The following is a 23124-nucleotide window of genomic DNA, read 5'->3' as shown; positions in this document are numbered from 1 at the left end:
CCATGATTTTGTTTTTAATACATCATACAAATCTTGTCATTATGTGATTTCCAGTCGTTCATTTTTATTTGATTGAGTCGTTCTCTTCTCGAGTGAACTCAAGTGAAACCATTCTTCATAAATTACCTAAAGATAAAGCGTTACACTAGTGCAAACAGACCGTCTCGAATTGGGATTAATGATGGCCACTTTACAATATAATTCCCAGCCCAAAAAGGCGCTCTTTGGGAGGCCAATTCTCCCGTTCGCTATTATTGTACAATTAAATGTGTGCAACCTTTAATAACCATACCATGCATTGTAATTTCAACGAAGAGTGATTAATGTGACTTTTGAAAGGGTCAGCCCCCCTCAGGAGAGAGATTTTATAATGAATGATCGGCGCTGTGCTGTAAAAAAAATCGTTGTCTTAATTTATAACTGCACAAATGAACAACTTTCATCACGCTGAATGCCATTGTATAGAGTTGTCCATTCTTTTCTGATATTGTATCCCATTTTGATGAAAAGTGATCAATTCAGAACAATTCAGAACTGCCCGTTGCGTTAAATAAACCTCAAAACAAGCATCACCGTGGCTTTTTCTAGTGTCTGCAAAGCGCCTGCTCCGCGTGGCAGGTTGGGAAAAAAGTGACACAATCCACTATGTGTATCTTGACCACGTCAGGTTCATCTCCAGAGCGATCAATCGCGCAAAACTTTGTCTGGCACGTGCAGCGGACAGACCTTGGAGGCTTGTGCGCATGTGCGAAGGTGTCCGGATTGACAATGCTGGAGAGATAGCGCGTCTGGGATTGAGAAACCTAGAGGAAAAAAAGCGTTGAAGAGAGGGGAAAAACGGGAAAAAGGGAGAAAAGGGGATCCGAGAAAAAATCCAAACAAACCCACGCCGAGAGACTGGCACCATGAGGTCCAAAGGCAGGGCACGGAAACTGGCCACAAGTAGGTGCAACATCCCTTTTTTCTACTTTTAAAACATATCATCAGATCTGATCACGTTTCGCTGTTATCAATACCTTGAGATTTAATTTCTTCCCGAGAGACATAGTTCGGACATAAAGTAAATCATCAGAAATTGAGGTATCGCGAAAAAAAATACAAAATCCAGTGGTCTCATATTGGAACGCTGTCACGCGGAAAGTCCGGAGTAAAAAAGTTGAGCGAGAAGCGATGGTGGAACTTTGCAAGTCCTGGACGTGCACGCTGCATGTAGTGGGCGCTCTCGTGTAACCCACTGGAGGTGGAAAAATCCCCCGTGCGTGGGCAGATTCATTGGACGCACACTGGTGCACATGCAGTGCTGCTTCGGGCTGCAGGGCACTTCGCAAGACTTGAGAGGTGCGTGGAGAGTAACAGGCAGAAATAAGCAAGAAAGAAGATTTTTTTTGCATTGTTATTTTTTTCTGGCGGAGTTTGTTTTTAGTACTGTAGAAATGGTAAATGGTCTTGTAACAACTCTGGGTCTTGTTGTGATCATGCATGTAAAAGTTTCGAGGTATTAGCCCTGAGTAGTGTTAAATTGCATGACGCGAATGGGTTGTTTAATGCCATTAGTTGCACGGATCCGGAGTCGTTTACTTTTGTCCTCGTCGAACCGGACTCGTGCAGAATGCGCGTTTTAAATACATTGTGTGGAATGACAATAATTCGATACACCCCAATTGTTGATTTGATTAAATAGAATTGGCCGGTGATTTGATATGTTGTGTTACGATTGAAAGTGATTTTTATGCATTGCGTTGCTTCAATAAATGATTATTGATCTTTTCGCCCAACTGTTAAAATATATTTATTATAATATACTTACGTTATTTGTTGTCAAACATGATAACTTTTTAAGTATACAATTTCAATTTACATTTGACTACATTCTCCGGTCTACAACATTTGTATATGTATAATTTGAAAATTTATATCGTGACATTCCGGAAAAGGGATTGGGTTCATATAATAAAAGTGTAAAGTATGTGTTTGTACTTGTGTATTTGTTTCTCCTAAAAGCATACAAAAAAAATACAAAATACATTTGCAAATAAAAATACAAAGTAAATTTGCATAATATGTGTCCAAAACGAATGTTGACATTGAAGATAAAGAAATGAGTAAAGCGAAATCATTTATAATGCAACGAAGAGAACAATAAATCTAAGAGTTATCTTTTAAAAGAAACACACAATAGTTTATTAATGCACCTCCAGAGAATCCTCAAAATAAGACACTAAATTCCTTTTGCAGCATCCCTCGATGATATGTTTAATATCAGACATTTTCCCAATATTGTGCAAGAATAATAGATAAACTCACAGAGAGTATACGTCAGAAATAAATTGCTCAATAGATTCACCCACGAACTCTGTTGGCAAACGCCTGCTTGGATTTAAGAGCGTCTAATTTATGACATTTACATTCTCTGGAATCACAATTGGAGAACGTTGTGCATCCCCAGAGGAGCGGGCCCGCAGTGGCCCCTAAAGCCAGGTCTGCGCAATGTCAACAGTGAATATTTAAATTCCCAGACCCCTCATAGGGGCGCTGCTGGTAAATGCGTTCAGTGTGCGTTAAAACGGCCATGTACGGTTGTGTGTTTAACGGAGGAGGTGGTAAACGTAAGAGAGATTGATGGAGGCTGACTGATGAGTGCGCGCGTCCAGATGGAATGCGGTGCGCCACAAAAACGCGCCTTTGGTTTCCAATTAAATATAGCCAAAATCTGCAGGCCGCACCCCGCAGTGCCTTGTGGGCTTGGGGAGATGGAGAATGTAGTTTGGTGGCGATGCTTTTTAAAGTCCACTTCCCATATAGTGCCAACAGATCCCGACAAATACACTGCATTTTAATTAACTCGTTTTTTGGATAATGGCGCATGTTTTGTCAACAGTGAATGGCAACAAGTCGCAGCTCCTATTTGATTCAATTACATGAAATCCGTTTGAACACGGGCACATCTTCAGGAATGTGGGCATTTGATCAGACGCGCACGTTAAACAGTGGTAATTTTTTGCAGTGTTTGATACTCAGAGAAAGGTCCGTCTGTCAATGCGTCTGAACTGCGCGTCCCACAAGCGCGCGCGTCGTCCCGCTCGTGTTGTGCAATGGGCCGTGCATCTCCCTCATTAAAATGGTTAATAGATAGGCCCATTTAAAAGGTGAGGGGGGAGCGGCTCTGCGCCACGGAAGTGAAATAGAGACCTCATTTAACAGGCCTCGCTGTCTAAAAGCGGCGCTGTGTGCACGTTGCGTGCGCGTGCGCGCAAGCTCTGTCTGGTGCCAAAGGTTCAAATGCTTTTTGTTCTCTGCTTCAGTATAGCGGGTCAACAATCATTGGCTACAATATGTTAGATTAGTGACTTTAAATTTGACATTAAGCAAGTTATTACTCATTCAGTGAATGACTTTCCTTCTTACCACATCCATGTTTCAAATACAATGGTACATTGAATTACAAGTAATTGTTCGGCGACCAAGCTTGAAACTCAATTTACTTTTATCTCAAATCAACTGTCTCCACTGGAATTAAATGAATTGCCATTGATCTTTTTTTAAGAAAATAATAATATGGAAACATAATTAAGCAATAAAAGGGAATGTTGAGAAATGCATAAGTGGAAAGGCAAACGCATCATTCTGAGTTCATGTGTTAATTTTAAGGGGCGTGGCGGCAGAATTTGGAGTCATTCGGGTTGGCCTTTTACTATGCATTATTTCGCTGTGAGCATCTGCTCCTTCCAAGTGCTTTCATTTTTTTTCTGTGTTTGACACTTTGCATAGTTAAATAAATGGCCGCATGTGCAACAGCGACTGTTGTTCTCCCCCCCCACATAACTCCAGCTGCAGTATATGCTACTGTAACACATATTAAGAACATCATGAAAAAACCCTCCCTGACAGTCATGTACTGTAACGTTATAAAGAAAGTATGTATTGCATTTATTGTATTTTATCTGCTTATGTGTCATTTGTCATCAATCCAGTCTGTCTGAGTCCGGGTTTCATTCTCCCCCTTTCAGAAACGGAATATCTGATGTTAATGAGTCATTTCAGTGTATCAACAGGGAAGGAAAGAGGTCAGGGATTTGTTTACAATGGTGTCCCGTTTGAATGGAAGTCCTTGTCCTAGTCAACTCTAAGGGTGCCTTTTGGCCCTCTTAAAGCCTTTCTCTCAGGCGAGAAGGCAAGTGCCCGAAGTTATGTCACTGTGCACTACATCTATCAGAAATATACATTAGTCTGTATGTTCAAGTGGTGTGTTTTTGTTGTTGATTGGGGTGGCGGGGGGGTGTTATGTTTCAACATCCCAGACAAGGCAGTGTGGGAACACCAAGGGATGGATGGTGGGAGGGGTGTTATGCAGCGACAGGTCAAGCCTGGGAACCACTCTGTGTTTATCATTGGGAAATTGTACCAGCATAGAACAATGAGTGAGAGTTACTCCTTCTAAATAAAAAAAAAAGTCGATTATGCTTTTGTGTGCCTCCTAAAGGTCGCAGAGTTAAAGATAGAGAGTCCATACAAAAGCTTGCAGTCTGTCTGCACTCCCAGTCTAGCCCAATACGGTGCCAAGGCTGAAGTCATTATCAGCAGTAAAGATAAGTTTACAGTGCAGTCATCAAACACTTGACGCACAACCATTTTCTCATCACAAATTGCTCTGAGACAACCGGCATTTTTGCTGATTTGAAATGTTCCCCTGACATCTGTTTGAGGAGTTATAATTTCAAAAGTCTGCTGATGTTGCAGTCTGCCGAGTTCATTGATGAGGTAGTGTGAAGTTAGCACTTCTTGACTTTTTGAAACATTTTATACATAAATCGATTGAGGAAGATGGTAAGGACAGCGTCCAACATGACAGGCGAAGGAAGTAGAAACATAAAGATGACTTTGACATTTTCCTGGGTTTATAAAGGCTCAAGATACATGTATAATTAACATTTGCTGATAATCGTCCCATAAATCTGCACTTTATCTCTTGACAATACGGTCCACATACTATGGAAATTGTGAATAAATGATAATGTTGACATAGTATAGGAATTGTAGGGATGGGATACATTTCTTGAATTCTCATTTCGAAACTTGTATTTAAAAAGTGATGGGATAATCGGTTTAAATGTTTTTACCTCCTGTGTCTATGTCAATGTTGCAGTACAATACAAAAGGCGTTACCAATTCATCATCGTGGAGGTCAGCATGAGTGACTCTCACTGTCTTTCTTTAAATTGTGAAGTTGGGACAGTCCAAGTACAAACCAATAACATAGCTGCTTCTTAATGAAAAATGATTAATAAAGTAATTAGTAATGCTCATCCTCTGAATGGCCTGTATGCGTAGAAAGTGGAACCTTAGCTTACAAATTTAATATATTCCGTTACTATGTTTACTCATTACTGAAATGAACTAAAATCCTATTAATCCATTTCATCCCTCATAAAAACACATTTACTGTTGTTGCATCTTTTAAAAAAAGAAAATGATAAAATAGCATTCTAAAATATGAATACAAAACGTAATGCAAGAGAATGTGAAGAAATAAATTGGTTTCATGAAGTCTAATTAAATCAAAAGTCACACACACGCTCTAGTATTCTTGTGTTGGTGTGTGTCTTTAAAGGGACAGACTTTGTGGGTGACATCAAATATTATGACTGACTTACAATGTGGTTAGTTCAGTATTTGCGTGACATGCTCCATGTGAGTGTTTTCATTTTATATTTTGAAAGTGCATCATTCAGTGTTTCTCTTCCTTTTTTTTTTTATTTCACTTGATGTAGCTGAAGCTCACTCAAAATTAATATTTTGGCACGCAAAACGAACAATTGCAAGTGACACCCCATAACTCGGAAAAATGTAGAAGTTGAGGCACTTCTAAATCAGTATAGCAATCTATATGGAATCAGATCTTTTTGGTCAATGACCTTATTGAAACTCTTGCAATTAAAAAAATATATAATTATAAAATGTCTCTGCACCCAGGAATGAACAGTTCTCGTCTGAACATATCGTTTTTCGGTCTTTCTCAGTGGTGGCACAAATGCACGCTCCATTAGTGTCTGTCAATCAGCTGCCCTCGTTTTCAATCCAACTATGTCGCATCACCTTGACAATATTAACTTGCTCATTTTAATTTCAGTGTTGTCTTGAGATATGTTGTGTGTGTGTTTTACTTTGCAGTTAGTTTGATCAAGCTGAGCGTGTTGGCCATGCCAGGCAAAAGAAAGTGCTGTAATTTGTGGAAAGTTAGACATTTGAAAAAAAAACTCGGCATTTGCTTAATGAAAATAATTGCAATAGTCTGCGCCAACTTCCTACCCACATTAGAAAATATGGCAAAATCTTTGTTTTTGTGGCAAGTTAGAACACTTTCTTTTTATGATGGTGGAGTGTTGTTTAAGAATGTGATTTGCTCAGAGCTTGCATGGCATACTGACAATTGCTGCATTTAACCTTTTTAGGATATCCAAGTTGCTCTTGAGATCAGTTTATATAATCTTTCCTGCATCGCAATTTATCTTAATCTACCTAACTCAAAGCGGTAAAAAGACATAGTTCATTATGACCCAGATCAAACTGGCATTCTCCAGAGAAGCGCAGCTATCTATTTATTTATTTATTTATTCATCCTCTCCCCTCGTGTATTAAACTCTTAAGTATTACCTCTAGACTGTACTCCGACCCCACCTTGTGTATTTCACATTTGCGTATACCGCCTTCGTTCGACGTACTGCTTTGTTTGTTGAATTAAGTAGCACGTGTTTGCCTGCAGACCTTGCCAAGCATTTCATTCCTTTCATTGAGAGTTGACAGAAAGAATGGGCCCTTTCCTCATTATTCACTGGAAAGGGAACATTCCCATAAACAGGAATTATCCAACAATTGCTTTACCAACATGGTGATAACAGCATGTTCCAGTGCTGCTTGGGGATCTCCCTGCGTAGATCTTCTTGGCCTGAAGCCTAAAATAAGTAAGCGAGTGAGTAAGTGACTGAAAAGTGGGAGTGGGAGATAGTTGGCTTCCATTAAGAGGGACCAAATTGGGCATCAAGATGTGCTGTCACATTAGTAGCTGACGGCAGTGAGTACATCCATGTGTGCGTGATTACTGTACACCTCTCAGTTGCGACATGTGCAATCTACTCACAAAACTCATTAAGAAGTGACCCCTCACCCCTACAAGACAGGAGCGATGAGGGGAGGAGATTTGATCAAAGCTTGAGCCTTCCTGTTGACATCTGGACTCTAGACTGCAGTCTATGCATGCACCTGATGGGATGTGATACTAATACAGTCATGGCGGGAGTGGGAAATGTTGTTTTCTGGGGTTGTTTATTTACTCAGTTGCAGATGGGTGAAGAAGTCTATCTCTGGGAGGCCTTTACTTGGACAAACACATTTTTGGAATAATATTAAACAATACTACCTGTAGATTACAGTATATAAACAATTTGACTATGGAGATATGAGGGACGGTGAATGTGTGTCAGTAAGGGCTGCTGTTTTTGATAGCAACAGAACTATGGGCTGAGCAGTGGTCAATTTTAAGGTGACATATTATGAAAAAAAGACTTTTAAAGTGTATGTTTACAAAGAAACGGTTGTCTGGAGTATCTGCCATCAAGTGTGAAGTTAAAAAATGTGTTTGGTATGCACCATAGATATGCGTCTGAATGGTGTAGGCTTAGATGTGCCCTGTTCCATGGTTTAGGCTCCAGCTCACTTGTGACCCTGAACAAAAAGTTCTTTAGGAAATGTGATGGATGACGCCATGAGTTTAAATGCTTTTAATTGTCTCTCTTTTTTTTTTTTTTTCAAATACACTTTGAGTTCCTCGTCCACAAGTAGAAGCCACTTACCTCGTTCAACCTCCTCTCTCTGTCCCCTGTCGTCATGGAAAAACAATCTGTTCTTGCCATAGGCCCACATGCACATGTTGTTGGTTGAACTGTCTCTCACTTGCATGAGACCCGGCTAATATCTAAAAGATAAGAAATCGGAAGTGCAACTGTTACTATATTTCATGATCCTTGGAGTATTTTGAAACAAGCACGTCCAAAATCAGCATGCACACTGTTTTACATGGCAAAAAAATGCGCTCTTTAATGGCCATGTGTGAAAAATAATATCTTTGAACTATTCCTGTTTTTCATGATGTGTCTATTTGAGGGAGGTGTTGATTTGTTCTGCTGACATTGGTGTATGGCACTATTTGTGGAAATATGGTAGCAGAAGTACAAAAAATTAATTTTCGGATTAAAGCCCCCCCCCCCCCCCCCCCCCCCCCCCAAAAAAGAAAACACACAAAAAAACGTTGTTTTGCAGGGCCACACTTACTTGCTCCATTGTCCAACAGCAGAAACAGAAAATATGTCCCTGGGCTAGTCAAGCTGGCTGTGGAGATGCCAAATTTGCTAGAATAGGCTTTGGCCTCTCTCAATCCAATTAGCAGCTCTTTAGCCAATCAGCTGCTTTCCATCGTCTTGATTTAGTTATAAAAGTAATTTAGATGTCAACATCCAAGTGAGATCTTATATTAGTCTATTAACAAAAGTAACAGGTGCTCATCGTCTCACAGTAAATTATTTTTAGGTGAGGACAAAATCAAAATGGTGATCTGACTTTCAAAGCTGTGGAGCACCGTTCTGATCACGTTCATGTCAAACTTGTATTTTGAAAATGGATTAGTAATTTGCTTTTTAAAAGCGGATTTTCAAAACTATTTTTTTTTCCATTTACTTTTCAGAGGACTGTTTTAAAAGAAAATGTCAAAAGTATTTTCAAATTAACGTAAGCGGTTCCCAAATTGAATGTTTCTGAAAAGAGAGTTTAAAAAAGGAACTTAACTTAACTTTAAGAACGTTTTAAAGTTTTAAAGTTGTTATTTGAAAAGCCTGGAAACCCTTGGAAAGTCCTGGAAAAGTCTTGAAAAATAATTTCAAGAAAAGAGTGAGAACTCTGTAAATATCTGACTGCTAAAGTATGCAGAGGCCTCATATTTTGCGACGGTTTGAACTCTTGAAGTGCTGTCTGACTTTCGAAGCATGTTGTTACTGAAATTTTTAAAACGACTTCAGCAGCAATCCACCTAAGTGGGTCCACTTCATGTCTCAGTTGGAATTTGAGAACACTCCACACAATCCAATATTGGGGGTTCAGTGACGGAAAAGATGCAGACTTTTGATACCATCGAGAGTTTGTTCTCAAAACATACAGCTCTACATCGGCCTACCACTCTTTGGCAGCTGTCTGTTGGGATTTCAATTGAAGTGGTATGGATAGCTGAAGAAGGGTAGAATTACTGCAATCCGTTGATTGTCAAAAGTAAACATCAGTCAATCACCATCTGTGAAAATATGTGTCTGCATTAGGCCAATTCCGAAACCGAGCTTGTATTCGGTGTTCATCAACAACCAACAAACAAATACCAAGAAGAAAGAAATCAGTTAAAAAGTAGAAGTCCCCTAATTTAGGCCTTGAGGTCACGATCCTCTTTGTTGATTATGCTTGTCAATCGGCAGTAACTGTTTACTGTTCATCCTGAAACAAAGCTTGTAATTGTCATTTTCCCACTGGGGGTTCATGCACTCGTTTTGTTCATCACACCGTGCCTCCCACAAATCCCTGGGTTTAAAAAAAGAAGACCCAAGTTCTTGTCCTCATGGGGTCCCCTTTGATGATGTACAGTAGGTGTAGGTCTGTGCTCATGCACAAGTGTTATTGGTCAACCAAGGTCACAGCAGAGGAAAGAATGTGGCTGAAGAAAGGAATGTAAGACTGATTAGCGCTTCTTACCTGTAAGTGAACTGGACGTGCCGGCATGTGATGAGACCGAGGAAACAAGGGAACAATAGGACAGTAGAGATTCCTTTCCACACTGCATTCCAGCGATCCTGCAGCCAGGGCCCCCCACTCAGAGCTTTGATGAACCCTTCTCACAGCTTCCTGGGATTGTCGCTCCTCCACAAACACAAAAACATAAAGCGGCTGGTGAGCAGGGCCCTCCTCAGGATGTCCTGTTTTGATTAGACTTAGCATCCTAAAAGCACCATAGAAATATTATTCTAACAAGGAGAGAAGCGTAGCGGTGACACATCCACTTCTTTCCACTCAGTGACCCGAGGGGTCAGATGCACTACATGAGCCAGAAATCAAAGAGGTGCTCCTCACCCAGTGATCTGAGCGAGGAAATTGCGAGGAAAACAAGGCGATAAAATGATAGCGAGAGCTTTCAGGTCCTGTCAACAGGTGGAAGTTTGTCGGGCCAAGAATTTCTAAATACAGTGCCTATTAACGACTGACTCATGTTGTCACAGTTGAGTCTCAAATATGTTCCCCATTAATATATTTTTAGCATAATTAGATATTTGAACTGTTACAAATTGTCAAATCTAACCCAAATTGGGTCATCAAGGGACCGACCTATAACTTGCGTTATTTTTGCCCCAACTGTTTTTAGAATGTGGCATCTCCTACAGGTTTCTGAAATGTGTTCCATCCATCTATCCATCCGTATTATTTTGTATTATCATTTTTCTCACCATCATAAGGGTTAATTTGTGTGGTTGGAGCAAATAACACATCCAATGGCGAGTATATTGCACGTTAGATCTAATGGTAATTCAATAGACCACTTGATTAGGTACACCTACACAAATTAGAGAAAATGATGTCTTTGATAAGAAAATTATGTCTTTGAAAAGATGCTCAGTTTTCTAATGGACAGGATTTGTAATTTATCATTATTATGGTGGATGTACTTAACTGCGCTCCATCCTAATCTGATGTGTTTCTATATGTTATTTACCTCATTCAGCTACACACGAGCAGCGGGTAAAATTTTTGAAACATGAATAAAGTATATGTTGAGACCAGTTCGGACTTGCTGTGTCCTCTTTCAGCAGTCAACTACATCTTTGCTGTCCCCTGTGGAATCAGGATGCAGTGAAGCATTGCAGCACAGTTTGTTGTTTTGGTGGAGCCTGAGGGTTTTAGTTTGACAGGAGGGCACCACTTTGTTCACCTCAGTATCCAGAAGGAACCCCTCGGGGCTGAGGCCGCGACGTCTTTGTCAGGGCTGTGGCAGGACCAGGGCAATGGTGGGGGCCCTCACTGCTCACTGGGTCAGTGGACAAGCTAATCGATTTTATCTCCGTTTCACACATGCCGCCAAACCCCTAGTGGTCTGATATTCACATGTTCAGAGGATTATGCTCCCTTCATCTCCTCTCTATCTCCTTTTCTCTTCTCTGCTGCTCTTTCTCTCCCACCACATTTCTTGTATTTTTCATCTATCATTCCTGCATGCTGCTTTGTCTGAATCTCTTTCACCAAACTCCCCCAAGCGCTTTTTCACCCCCTTCGGAGGGAAAACTTTAAATTTAGTCTCGACATTGGTCTCTACATTGGCACTCCCCATGAGGGAGCCGACGCGAGCAAGTGGAGCGACTGTTGTTTTCTTGACCATTGCTCAAGATGAGGCGTTGGAACAAGGGAATGAAAGCTTTGGGAAAGGTCTGGAAACTTCACATTCGTCAGTGTAAGGAGATACTGCGCTGACAGTTAGCAGACAGGCAGCCAAGTACAACACAGGATGGCCATGTCGTTCTACTGCACTCTGTCCAACAGACAGACACAGTGAGACCAGACCAAACAGCCCTCTCATCTCATTTTAGAACATGTTAGCGTTTAAGCCTGTCTTCCAAACAGAGCGTAAGTGACGGATTATGGTTTACGGTAAGAACTAATTCAGCTGTCAGTGTTGAGGACGGGGAAACACGTACTGAATAAAAAACTTGAATTACAGCCCATAGAGCCCAGATCTCCACCAAGGCCATCCAATCCTAAAATGTCTTGTTGCTGTTTGATGATGAAATCATTTGGTTTCTGTCAAAAAGATTCCCCTTCAATCTTGCAGCTGTACATAATACACATTACAAAACTCTGTCATATCCAGCAGGCTTGGCCACAAAGCATGTGGATTGTACCTGGAAAAATAGAAATGGAGGAATACAGGCAGGGGTGCATATAAGAGGTCCATAGGTGCATTTGTGCGGAAAAAAACTGAATCAAGCATGCCAGATCTAAAGAAGAATGACAAGTGCAATTTGGCAAATTAGACACACAGTTCCATCCATCCAATCACAGTTCATAGACAGTACTCAGAGTTATGTTCTGTAAATGTTTGCTGCAGAGCAATAATACACCCCTCACTGTCATCAGTACCAATCTCCAGAGGGCAGGCGTGAAGGGATCACAAATTAGCTACTGTTAGCAGAAGACTTGATGAACAAAATTGAAGCGGCACACCAGAAGATGCAAACCACTTACTAGCAAGAAGAAGAAAAAGGCTTGGCTAGAATTTGCTAATAAGAACAGAGATGATCCCCACTGATCCCCTTAAAATTGTGGACAAGTAAGACAACTATTACCCTTCACCAAAGTGATTGAAAGTCTTGATTGTAGAAACAAAAGATCACCTTTGAAACACATGGCTTCAGCTTGAATAACTTCTTCTGGGATAGTTTCACTAAGGTTCACTGATAATTTAACACATGATGGCAGTAGCAAAAGGAAGTCAGATATCAGCAGAAATGTCTGCCAAATAACAAAACTAGTTGCAAGAAAATATCTGAAAACAAACCTCCAAAACATTAAATTGATTCGTCAGGGGAAGAGGTGGAATGTTTTAGACTTGCAAAAAACAATCTCCAGACTTCAAATCTATAGAGCATGGTTGCACATGCAGTTTGAACCTGCTCAAGAGGAGACTGATGATCAGTGATCCCGCAAAACCGACTTTTTGAATCGATCAAATTTCCAACAAAATAACATATGTGTTCTTCATGTTAGTCTTTATTAATTCATTAATTGATTTTTAAGCTATTTGTGTTCATTTATGTTTTTAAATCTAACCGGAAGTAGTGCTTGTGCTCAGGTGTGGTGTTTTGTTAAAATTAATACCGAAATAATATCTTAATCATGCAAGAAATACCTTGGGGGAAAAAACTCAATTGTTGTTCTCATGTCTCATAGCTGTCTTTTGACCCCAACCATCTTCAAACCCAAATGTTTTTTTTCTGCAGCAATTATTACATTAATTTTGGAGGGAGTTTATTAATGTTTTCTGTTATTTGACTAATTCGATAAATTACAGATTATGGTGAGCCCTTGAAGCCCTTCTTCACCTTTACATTTATTCATTTTATTTCATGTAATATTTCACATTTTAACTGTACGTCTACTTTTTCCTCTTCTCTGTTCTTTCCCTTTTGCTCAGTGCACCCAATCCCTGACCAGAGCCCATCAATCAGTGACTCTGGCCAAAATGTATGCATACCTTCAGAGGTAGTAATACATATAGAAAAGATTTATCTACACCCATAAACACATGGCCAACACATGCAATATGTAGCCATATTTTAAAGGAATTTTGGATTTCACATTTGCAATATAATATAATCATATACAGTATATAATTTAGGCACTCTTATCTGAGTTGAGCATGAATGCGGCACATCATTTTACGTTGAGGAATACATTTGCCTATCACTAAGATGTCACCCGTAAAGTACTTCTTTGTACACTTGACTTTTACAGCTTGGTAAAAATAAAAATTTAAGATATAAATTGTTACATTGGAGTCCTATAATTAGCTCTATGAACTAGTTCTATTTGCGAAAGTGGGGAATTTGCCTTGGCACCATGAGGTGGGGCATTACAGGTATGGACTTTCTTTCTACCCAACCATTAATCGCTGACATGTGACAGTTCAATCTAAAAGGGGTCGGGCGGTGCAGCCAGCTGGTTAGCATGGCAGATCATTCTCTGGCTTGGAAGCAGCCAGTCGCAGCAAAAATCAGTGACAAAAGATGCATAGGGCCGAAGGCAAAGTATATAGGAGAATCCGAGGGTTGGCAAAGCTCGATGGTTAGAAAATCAGGGGAACTCAGGATGCAAAGTGAGCCGGGGAAAGGTATGGTATCATTGACAGGAAGGCCGTTCACAGACTTAATGTCAGTTATTAACCTGTGGCATAAGCGTATTTTTGTCTTCCATAAAGAAAAAATAAAATATATATTTAAAATATATATTAAATATATAGCAAGTGATTTGACAGTTACATAGGCAGAGTTTTTTGATGCACTTTATCGCTTTAGTGAATTAACAAGTCGTTGGACATTGTTTCTTTTATGTGACGGTGTCTTAATTTATCCTCATTGGTCCGTTTCCATGAGTCACAGCATTCCACACTATGTCCAAATATGTTCACTCAAAAATAATCAAACAGAGAATGTGACGTGCTCAAGGTCAAAAATTGATAAGCAATCCTTCTGTGTACACACACCTGATCCACTAATGAGAACGTTCTACCGAAATACACATTTGACCAAATACAGAGGTGACGTGCAACAACTTTGTGACATGCAGTCAAATACATGAAACGGCCCTTGAAAACGGTAAAGTTGCTTTTTCACAAATTCATACATACTTCACAAATAATGCCATGTATTTTGCTGTCTGCTATTGTCTGAATGCAAAATGGTTGCCACATTCTAGCACTCACAGATCCCTCTGTTGTATTGCAAAAAACATAATAGCAAAGACATAATGAGCTTCCCACCAGTGGCATTAATGGTAAAGACAACTTGAGAGACATAGAAGGACTATTTGTGAAAGAACCCCAAAAATAAACTCGATGCATTTGTGGTAGTTTCATGGAAATGGTATGGGAGAAATGTCCTCTTATATCAAAACGGTAACAGATTTTACAAAATTATAAGTATGAAAAATATCCCTCTACAACAACTTTTTTTATTGGACACAATTAGTAAATTTCAAATGATTATAACTGCCCAACGCTCAATTGTTGTACTCATATAATTGCTGTACTCATCATATCAGTAAACTCAAGTGATTTTCAAAATTCAGTCTGCTATGTCTTCAATATAGAAATGACACATAATTACTGACCCAATACAAAAAAAAAACCCTAAAAAGTCACTTAATGGATGAATAGGAGGACTATTGAATTCTTAGACACTTTTTGAATTTCATGTCGTAGGGATGGTAATACTTGTAAAAAAGAACAAACACAATCAAAGAATATATGAAAAACAGCAGAGATCTCCTGATACCTTCTGTGGTACTACTGGGATGGCTGCCCTTGTAGAAGTTGTCCAGTGGTATTTATCCAACCCCGAGAAGGAAAACAATCTTCCTTGAACGGCAATGATTCAATACGTTTTCAAACATTAATCATATTTCAGTGAATGTTATTTTCACCTTCCCACTGATGGTTTTCCTCTGAGCCTTTTTGCAAATGTTGATGAAAGAACAAATTGACATGGTGGGTGACAGTCTTTGGCCCGAGCCGTGGTAAAATAACAGAGAGGTCTCTCTTTTCTCCCGAGAGGCCAAGAATAGCAGAAATAGTCGTTTATCCTGTGCTATCTCTCACAGATTCAGATGAACACAAATACATACCTCCCAAAAAGACAGGCACACATACTTTTGCAGGCTAACTCATCTTGAAGGCCACTGAGTGATGATGAGTCATTATGGAAGGGATGCCCTTTGACACCATCTTGTCTGTACGCATCATTCTCTGGCAGAATAACAGTCCCCAAAGTCAAGTCTCTGTCTTTTTGCATGTCTGTCAGGCAGTCAGGTTGTTGGTTTATCTTTTTCTCAGCCCTCATCACATTCACACACCACTTCATCACAGTCACCCCAGTCTCTGTTTGTTTTAATAACAAGAAACAAGGGAAATATATCCTTTTCTCATTGCCAAATGTTTCACTCGAGTGTTTTTTTTTTTGTGCAATAGGGATTCTCTGGTGAACAAAAATTTCATTGGAACATTAACTTAGAGTTGTAGGTTTGTCGAAGAACATGACTAGTGAACATGGTAGTCATGAGCCTGAGTGAACAAAGATCACATGTGAGGTTTCACAAGGGTCCTTTCTTGGACCACTTTAATTTTATATCCACATGCTGACCCTTGCTCAGATTATGGAGCATCACAATATCTCTTACCATACTTATGCAGATTGGTGCGCAACTTTACATTTCAGCATCATCACATGACAATAGTCCCTAACTATCATTAAGTAAATGTCATCATCAAATCAATGAGTGGGTGAACCAGAAAACTGTCCACCTCAATACCGAAAAGACAGAAGTGATTGTTTTGGACCCCAAAAGGAAAAGTCCACGATCATCTTAACTCTATGTCATTAAAAAGTCCAACTCAAACCACTCTTAGTGTAATTATTCATTCAGACCAGAATTTTATCAACCATTTAAAAGCCATTATAAAATCTGCCCATTATCAGCTGAAAATCATACCTTGAATAAATGGTTTTCTGTCTCGACTAGACACAGAAAAACTTGTTCATGCACTTGTTTTTAGTAAACTAGATTACTAAAATTGTGTCTTTACATTTATTAATAATAATAATAATAAAAAAAAAAACAATCAGGCATCTACAGCTGATTCAAAAATCTGCCGCCAGAGTCCTTGTATAAAAAAACAAAAAAAACAAAACAAACAAACAACAAAAAACAAAAACTTTGGATGTATCCTCATCAAATCATACATTATCAATTCTACTTGTTTGATTGACATGAATGAATGTCCCCCACTCGGTCCTGGGGCAACAGCAACAGGAATTCGGAAAGATCTACACAGTATTTTAGTCAAAAAGACATAATTTCATTTTGATTATTTCATACCATTGCTCTGGAGAGAAAAGAAGTAAAAGATAGAAAAACAACACCATCTGCTGGATTTGGTGAAGCTTTGTCCTCTTGTCTCCAATTCAGTCACCACTGGCTGTATGTACTGTGTTGTGTGTATTCATTCACTCCAAGCACACCCTTCTGTGTTTGGTTTGGCATGTGGCACAACTTGAATTGCCTGTAATAAAATGTTGCATTCATGTGACCCCCTCCCTACTCACCTATTATTTTTATTTGTGAATGTGCAAAATTTTTACGATCCCCAAATGCACTGTGGATCAGAGCAGAAAACATAATCAGAGGAGTCACTTTAAATTTCTGCACACGGTCTTCGCTTCTTCAGAGCTGCTCTATTGAAGCACAACTGGCGGTAATATAATTGTTGTTTTTCTAGCGTTTGATCCTCGTCTTAACAAATGGAATTTGTTTGGCCTGATTTGATCATTTGATCCAGCATCGTTTTGTTCAGGCAGGGACATATACAATGAGGTAAAATGTTTTGTGTCAGAGCGAGAGGAAACTCTATTAGAGGTGTCTTGGACTGCAGGTCCTGCCGTCTCTGATGAAATGCTTCTTGGGAGTTAATGCAATTCTGATTTTGCTTTGCCTGGAGACTTGTTACCTCTGGGGTTTTAAAGCTGGCTCAGCAAAGCAGAAAAACTAAGTCTGGATCTAAACCATATAATTACAATAGTGAAAACTTTGAAGGGCATTTACTGATTTGACATCATAATCTCCCTAGGGATGCCATAGAAAGATGCTTTGTAATTTTGTTAATGTTCTTATGGAATAAATATTTCTGTTTGGACGATGTATCCAACTGTTAGACCACTGCTGCTGAACTTTCCTAATTTTAGTCACATACATTGTAGCCGCCGGCACGGTGGACGACTGGTTAGCACGTCCGCCACAGTTCAGACGTGAAGGGTTCGATTCTGGGCTGCTGCGTGGATTTGCATGTTCTCCCCGTGCCTGCATGGTTTTTTTTCCGGGTACTGCAGTTCCCTCCCAAATTCCAAAAACATGCATGGTAGATAGATATTTTGCAACTTTAGCAGTGACAATTGTAAAGACACATTAGCGCTCCCCAAACTCACTTCAAGGAAGGGAGACTTCATCCTCGCAGACTAGAGAAAATGCTTAGAAGGTGATAAATTTGAGTGCAATAAACTACATAAAACCAGGAATCAGGGATTTGAAAAAAAAATAAAATAAAAGCTTGTATACAAGCTGCAAAATGGCAAATGACATTTCCAATAGCCACTAAGACAGATTGCGTTGAAAATCCAGAAACTCCAAGTTTTATTATGCGTCAACCAAGGAACATTCTCGAACTCATCCAATCCACCGTAAAAGCCCGCTTGGACCGAGTGACCTCCGAGGAACTGGTTCCATGAACAACACGCGGGTCACCAAGTAAATTGAGTTCAACCTCCCTAATGTTCTGATGAAAGAATGGCTTCGGTATGCCGCAGAAAATTGCAGTATTTGAGCTCAAAACAGCTGCTTTGACAGTCTTCTCCATTTCCTCAAGAGCCAGGAAACTATCTATGAACAGTTGGACCAGCTGAGTGAAGTCCCACCCGAACCAAGGAAAGCCTGCACCAAAACATTAAAACCAAGGAAGCAGCTATAGTTTGTGGTATGTTGCCTCTGGAGACAGCAAACATGAAAGAAAACAATACTTTTGCAGAAAGTTCCACACACAAAGGCTCTCAGAAAAGAATGATGCTGTGGTTATGGCTAGGGGCATTCAAAAGATGCCTGAAGGTTCACTGTGGCGGCAGCCATTGAAAAACTGAGCTCCACTGCTCAGAGTCTGAGGTGCAAAGACCCACGGGCAGGAAATCAAATCTACCTATGACGAAAGAAGTGTAAAGTAAGCACAGTAGGAGGAGGCAAACGTAGGAGCCACGGCGAATCCAAAGAAGAATTTATCCTTACAATCGCGGTCCATGGTGTTGGATGTATGGAGGTCAATGTAACCACCAAAAGGTCCCTTCTGAACATCAGGGCACTCACTTCGAGAAGCACCTGTAAGTCACTCCTGTTGGTCTGCTGAGGCCTCGACAACATTGCAGCTTGTAACGAACATGTCACAGCTAAGCAACTCCAGACGTTCTTCCCCTCAATCAACTGCCAGGAAAAATACACCTCTTCATGAGCTAGTAGGAAGGTCAACTATCTAGCCAAAAGATGCCCACCGTGGGAGACCTCGTGCTGTGACACGGACCGCTCGGGAAGACCTTTACACAATTTCTGTCCACATGCTCCAAAAACATTTTGCAAGATGCTTGAAGATTGCGGCTGTAAAGTGCAAAAAGCTCACCTATGCCTTAAATGGAAGGACTTGACTCAGGAAGAAAGCCGTCAGACGTATGCTGGTGCTGTTCAAAGCAACAAGATCCCCCAATGGCATGCGGGTTATCCATGGCACGAAGATCATTCCACTTTGAGCCATTACAGATAGCTGCAATCAGAAAACGAGAAATAAAACAACATGAGATGCATCCAACATATGGAAAAATACTTTATAAATACAATTTATAATACCGGCAAAACTTTGATATGAATAATCATTGTGACATATTGCAACAGGATATTAAAGTTTGATGGTCAACCATTTTTCCAAACAATACTACACAATACAATACAAATTTATTAATATGGTGCATTTCACAACAGCTAGACCTGTAACAAATTGCTTTCCATATGGTGTAATATAAATTGTCAGAACACAAATTAAAACACATAAACACACTGGCATCTAACGATTACCCCTGCATCGGATTATATACTTTTCATTTGAGATCTCTTTTTTGATAAATATTACTGGGTTTGTTTAAAGAAAAAAAGCAAACACCACAATTGTGCTTGGATTTGTACCATAGGGAAAACAAATCTATCCCAGCCAAAGAAGTGACCCATTACAGCCTCTTGGGGGTTCTGAGACACAAGGTCATGCTAGCTGTCACATCGTCAGCTAGCCCAGAGCCCCGGCAGATCAAATACAGGTATGATTTATGTCCGCTGTCACAGCCAGATCACAGTTGGTCCTCCTACATTGAAACTGTTGGCAAAACCAATGGCAGTGGCAATTTGTCTCCTTACATGTGTAGGAGGTATGGGTCAAAGGGCACTGAAATGAAAATGACCAGACCTGACTTAATTGTTGTATCTATTGGTAGTTTGAGACAGAATGTCTGTCTGAAGGTCTATCTGTCTATTTGTCCATCTGTCTGACTTCTGGCCTGGCGCCGTGTTGTGTGTCATTGGGTCGAGACCCTCTGGCTGCACACAGCCATTATGGGCACTGATCTGATCCAGCAGGACCGCAGGGTTCACGGAGGGGATCTCTCAAGGCCAGATAGTATCATTATCACAACACACAGCCTGGGGCAACCTCGTCAGCTGCCCTTCGTTACATCCCATTGGCTAAAACTAATGTCAGTTCATTGTATTTCTGTATTTTATTTTTTGTATTTTTTTATGGAAATAAATGCTAAAACGCAATTGCATGACTTTGCGAGCAATTCCCTCGACAGACAGGCACATCTGACAAGGTTAAGCCAGTAAACGGTGTTGAGAAAAGCTTCCTGGGTGTGATTACATTTATCATGTATAATTAGGAAGTTCTGTTCTGTCTACACATGATGACCCTTGACCTTGAGTGTGACACTTTTAAGCTGGTATTGCCAGACACTCATATATGATGTCCAGGTCATGGTACCCCAAAAAGATTGGTTTCCGCTCTTTCATTGGAAGTTAGGTCAGATAGAAAAAAGTACACTATTTTGTGGATATGAGAGTTAAAAGTGCAACATTACAATAATACAAGACCGACTGGCGTAATTCCCAATACAATGGCGCTAAATTCATGTCCTTATTCATTCACATGCAATTATTCTAACATTTTGAAATTATTTCCCTTTCTGCCTCTAATCATTCTCTACTTCTCCATATTACTCTGTCATTTTTTTTCTTTCTCTTTCATTTTGCTCTTACGCGTTTTGTGTTATAATTCCCACCTATTATTTCTGTCCCGAGCCCTCATTAGTCATGTCGCTGCCAGCCGCCAGCTGCAGACACACAAGCTCATATACACAACCACACATCTTCCTGCACATGCACAGGTATGGAAGTCATCAAGACAAGGTCAGAGGTCTGTCTCATTACCCAACTCCAGCGAAAACTTTTGGTGTGTTTTATGCAGTGCGATCAGACATGGGGGGAGGGAAACAAGGAAAAGAAGGTAAAGCTAAAAGGGAGCGTCTGAAGAAGTAGCGAGTGGTATTGATACTGATGCTCATTGCACACTTTTCTTTCTCAAGCATGCTTTCTTTCTGTCTTTCTCTATGTGTCATTGAATCATAAAATAAACACACAAAGTCAAAAGACTCCACACACTTGATATGATGCTGATCTGTGACTAAATGCAAACCAGGAGTACATGAGTATGTTCAAGTTCAGCTTGGAGGGGTCAGTGGTGTGTATGTGTGTATACGTGTGTAGGCAAGAAGTCAGCTGGGAGCAGTCAGGGGGACACTGGTGATGTAGACTGACGGGGGACATAAACACTCAGTAGAATAGTGAAGGGCCCCATTGTCTCCGTAACTGCCACGTCACTCATTCTCTGTAATGAAATGATCTGTTTCTGTATGTTTGTCTAATTGGCCAATCAGTCTCCAGGCTGGGAGCAGCCTGTCATATGTCTGTCTTACTCCTTAAATGTATGCATTTCCCTCCACATGTATTTATCTTTTAACTTTTTTTGGGCACTCAGTATCCAAAACGCACACCAGGTGATTTTTAACTTTGCTTTTCACAGTCATTTTTATTTAAGTGTTTTGTTGTGTGTGCGGGGGTGTGTTTGTGTGTGTGTGAGAGATAATAAAAGAAGTAAAGCTAAACTATCATTAGCAGAACTGATATATGTTCTTTAATTGTCACTATAGAGTTGAGTTGATGATTTAACTTTTTATAAAATTGTGGGACTAATGCAGGAGTATTTGTTACACCTGAACAATACTGTATGATTATATTGTATTATGGTCTGTGTCACACGATCAATTTAAAATGGGATTAGTTTAACATGTTAATCATTATTGTTAGGTTATTGTATGGAGAGGCAGTTAATTTAATATAACCTTTTAATAGCTGTTTTTTTCAGCTTGCAGTTTGTATTTAAAATACTTGAAGTTTTTTTTAAATTATTTTTAAAGCTTGTCCTCTTCCTGTCAGCTATTTTAGAAACTAATTCATTTGATCTGAAGCAGAGAGCTTAGATTGAATTTTTTTCAACACCGAATATTGGAAACTCTTCTCCATGTGATATTCTGCAGTTCTACGCCATTGCAAATTCTCTGCCTAATAATAATCGCACAACTTAATGATAAACCCTCTGACAGTGTCAATGAAAATATATTATCAGTACATTTTTTTTAATGACACAGCTTGCTCATCGGCTCATAATGTGTAAGAAAGGAGACCAAAGTCAGATAGTAGCAGCCAATCATACAGTTAACAATTGTGGTGTTGCAGAACAAACAATGGATTTATTAGCTTGAGAGCTGTGACTGAGCTCCAGAAGGAGGTAAAGGTGTGTGGAGGATATGGGGGTGGAGGTGTCGGGGACAGTGATGAGGTGTGCGAGATGAAATGGAGGGAAGTTGGAGACGGAGGGAAGCATGAAAAGGGTGAGGTGCTGAGGACATGCTAGATGTGCTTTTCGGGATTTGTGTCTACTTTATGTTTGCGTTCAGGCTCAAATGTCTGCCCATTTATTTTTACACCTGTACTTGCATCTGCGTGTGTATCTGCTGTCTCATTGAGAATTGAATAGAAGTGTTTTTCTTCTTTTCTTTTTTTTTTCAAGAATATCAGATAAGATTTCAGATTAATATTTTCAAGAGATCAAATGAGAGACAATTTCCATTACAGAAACATTTTATGCAAAAAACACAGTCGCAGAGAGAGTTGCAGTTACTAACGCGTGTCCACAAATAGTGACAAATTACATAATGATGTTGTTTTTTATTTTTTTTTGTGATTGACAGTTCAATCAAACATTTAAGAAGCCTTAAGGCCATGCTACTTGAAGGACATGTTTCTTTAAATTGGCCTCCTTTTCACATACGCAATCACGCACGCGCACACACACACACACACAGGCACACGCATAGCTGAGGTTTGGATGTTTCTACAATAGTGAGGCAAACAAACCAGCCTTAAGTGTGAAACGATTCTAAAATAATATATCCACAGTTCTCTTGGCAAATTGGAACACTTTCGCCCCTGCTTTCATAATTTGTTAGTGCTGATAATGAAAATATACTTGCGTACTTGCTCCCTTCATTCATAAAAAAATGTCTACAATCTGATGTACTCATGAGT

General features: G+C 39.8%; 1 protein-coding gene across 7 annotated transcripts in view; it reads left to right on the top strand.

The window, feature by feature from the left end:
• The first annotated feature begins 817 nt into the window (after nt 1-817).
• The window catches only part of mecom (MDS1 and EVI1 complex locus), a 135210-nt gene continuing 112903 nt past the window's right edge, over nt 818-23124 (top strand). For all 7 annotated transcript variants that reach the window (XM_088301155.1, XM_088301154.1, XM_088301151.1 and 4 more), the window contains exon 1: nt 818-942. In XM_088301155.1, coding sequence (XP_088157281.1) covers nt 906-942 — 37 coding nt within the window. In that variant the 5' untranslated portion in view covers nt 818-905. The remainder of the gene's footprint in view (nt 943-23124) is intronic.

The sequence above is a fragment of the Idiotropiscis lumnitzeri genome, chromosome 7, assembly GCF_059441095.1.
Source record: "Idiotropiscis lumnitzeri isolate Australia: NSW breed Sydney's pygmy pipehorse chromosome 7, RoL_Ilum_1.0, whole genome shotgun sequence".
Taxonomy (NCBI): domain Eukaryota; kingdom Metazoa; phylum Chordata; class Actinopteri; order Syngnathiformes; family Syngnathidae; genus Idiotropiscis; species Idiotropiscis lumnitzeri.
The sequence above is the reverse complement of the archived record's forward strand: the minus strand, read 5'-3'. Positions and strand labels throughout refer to the sequence as shown.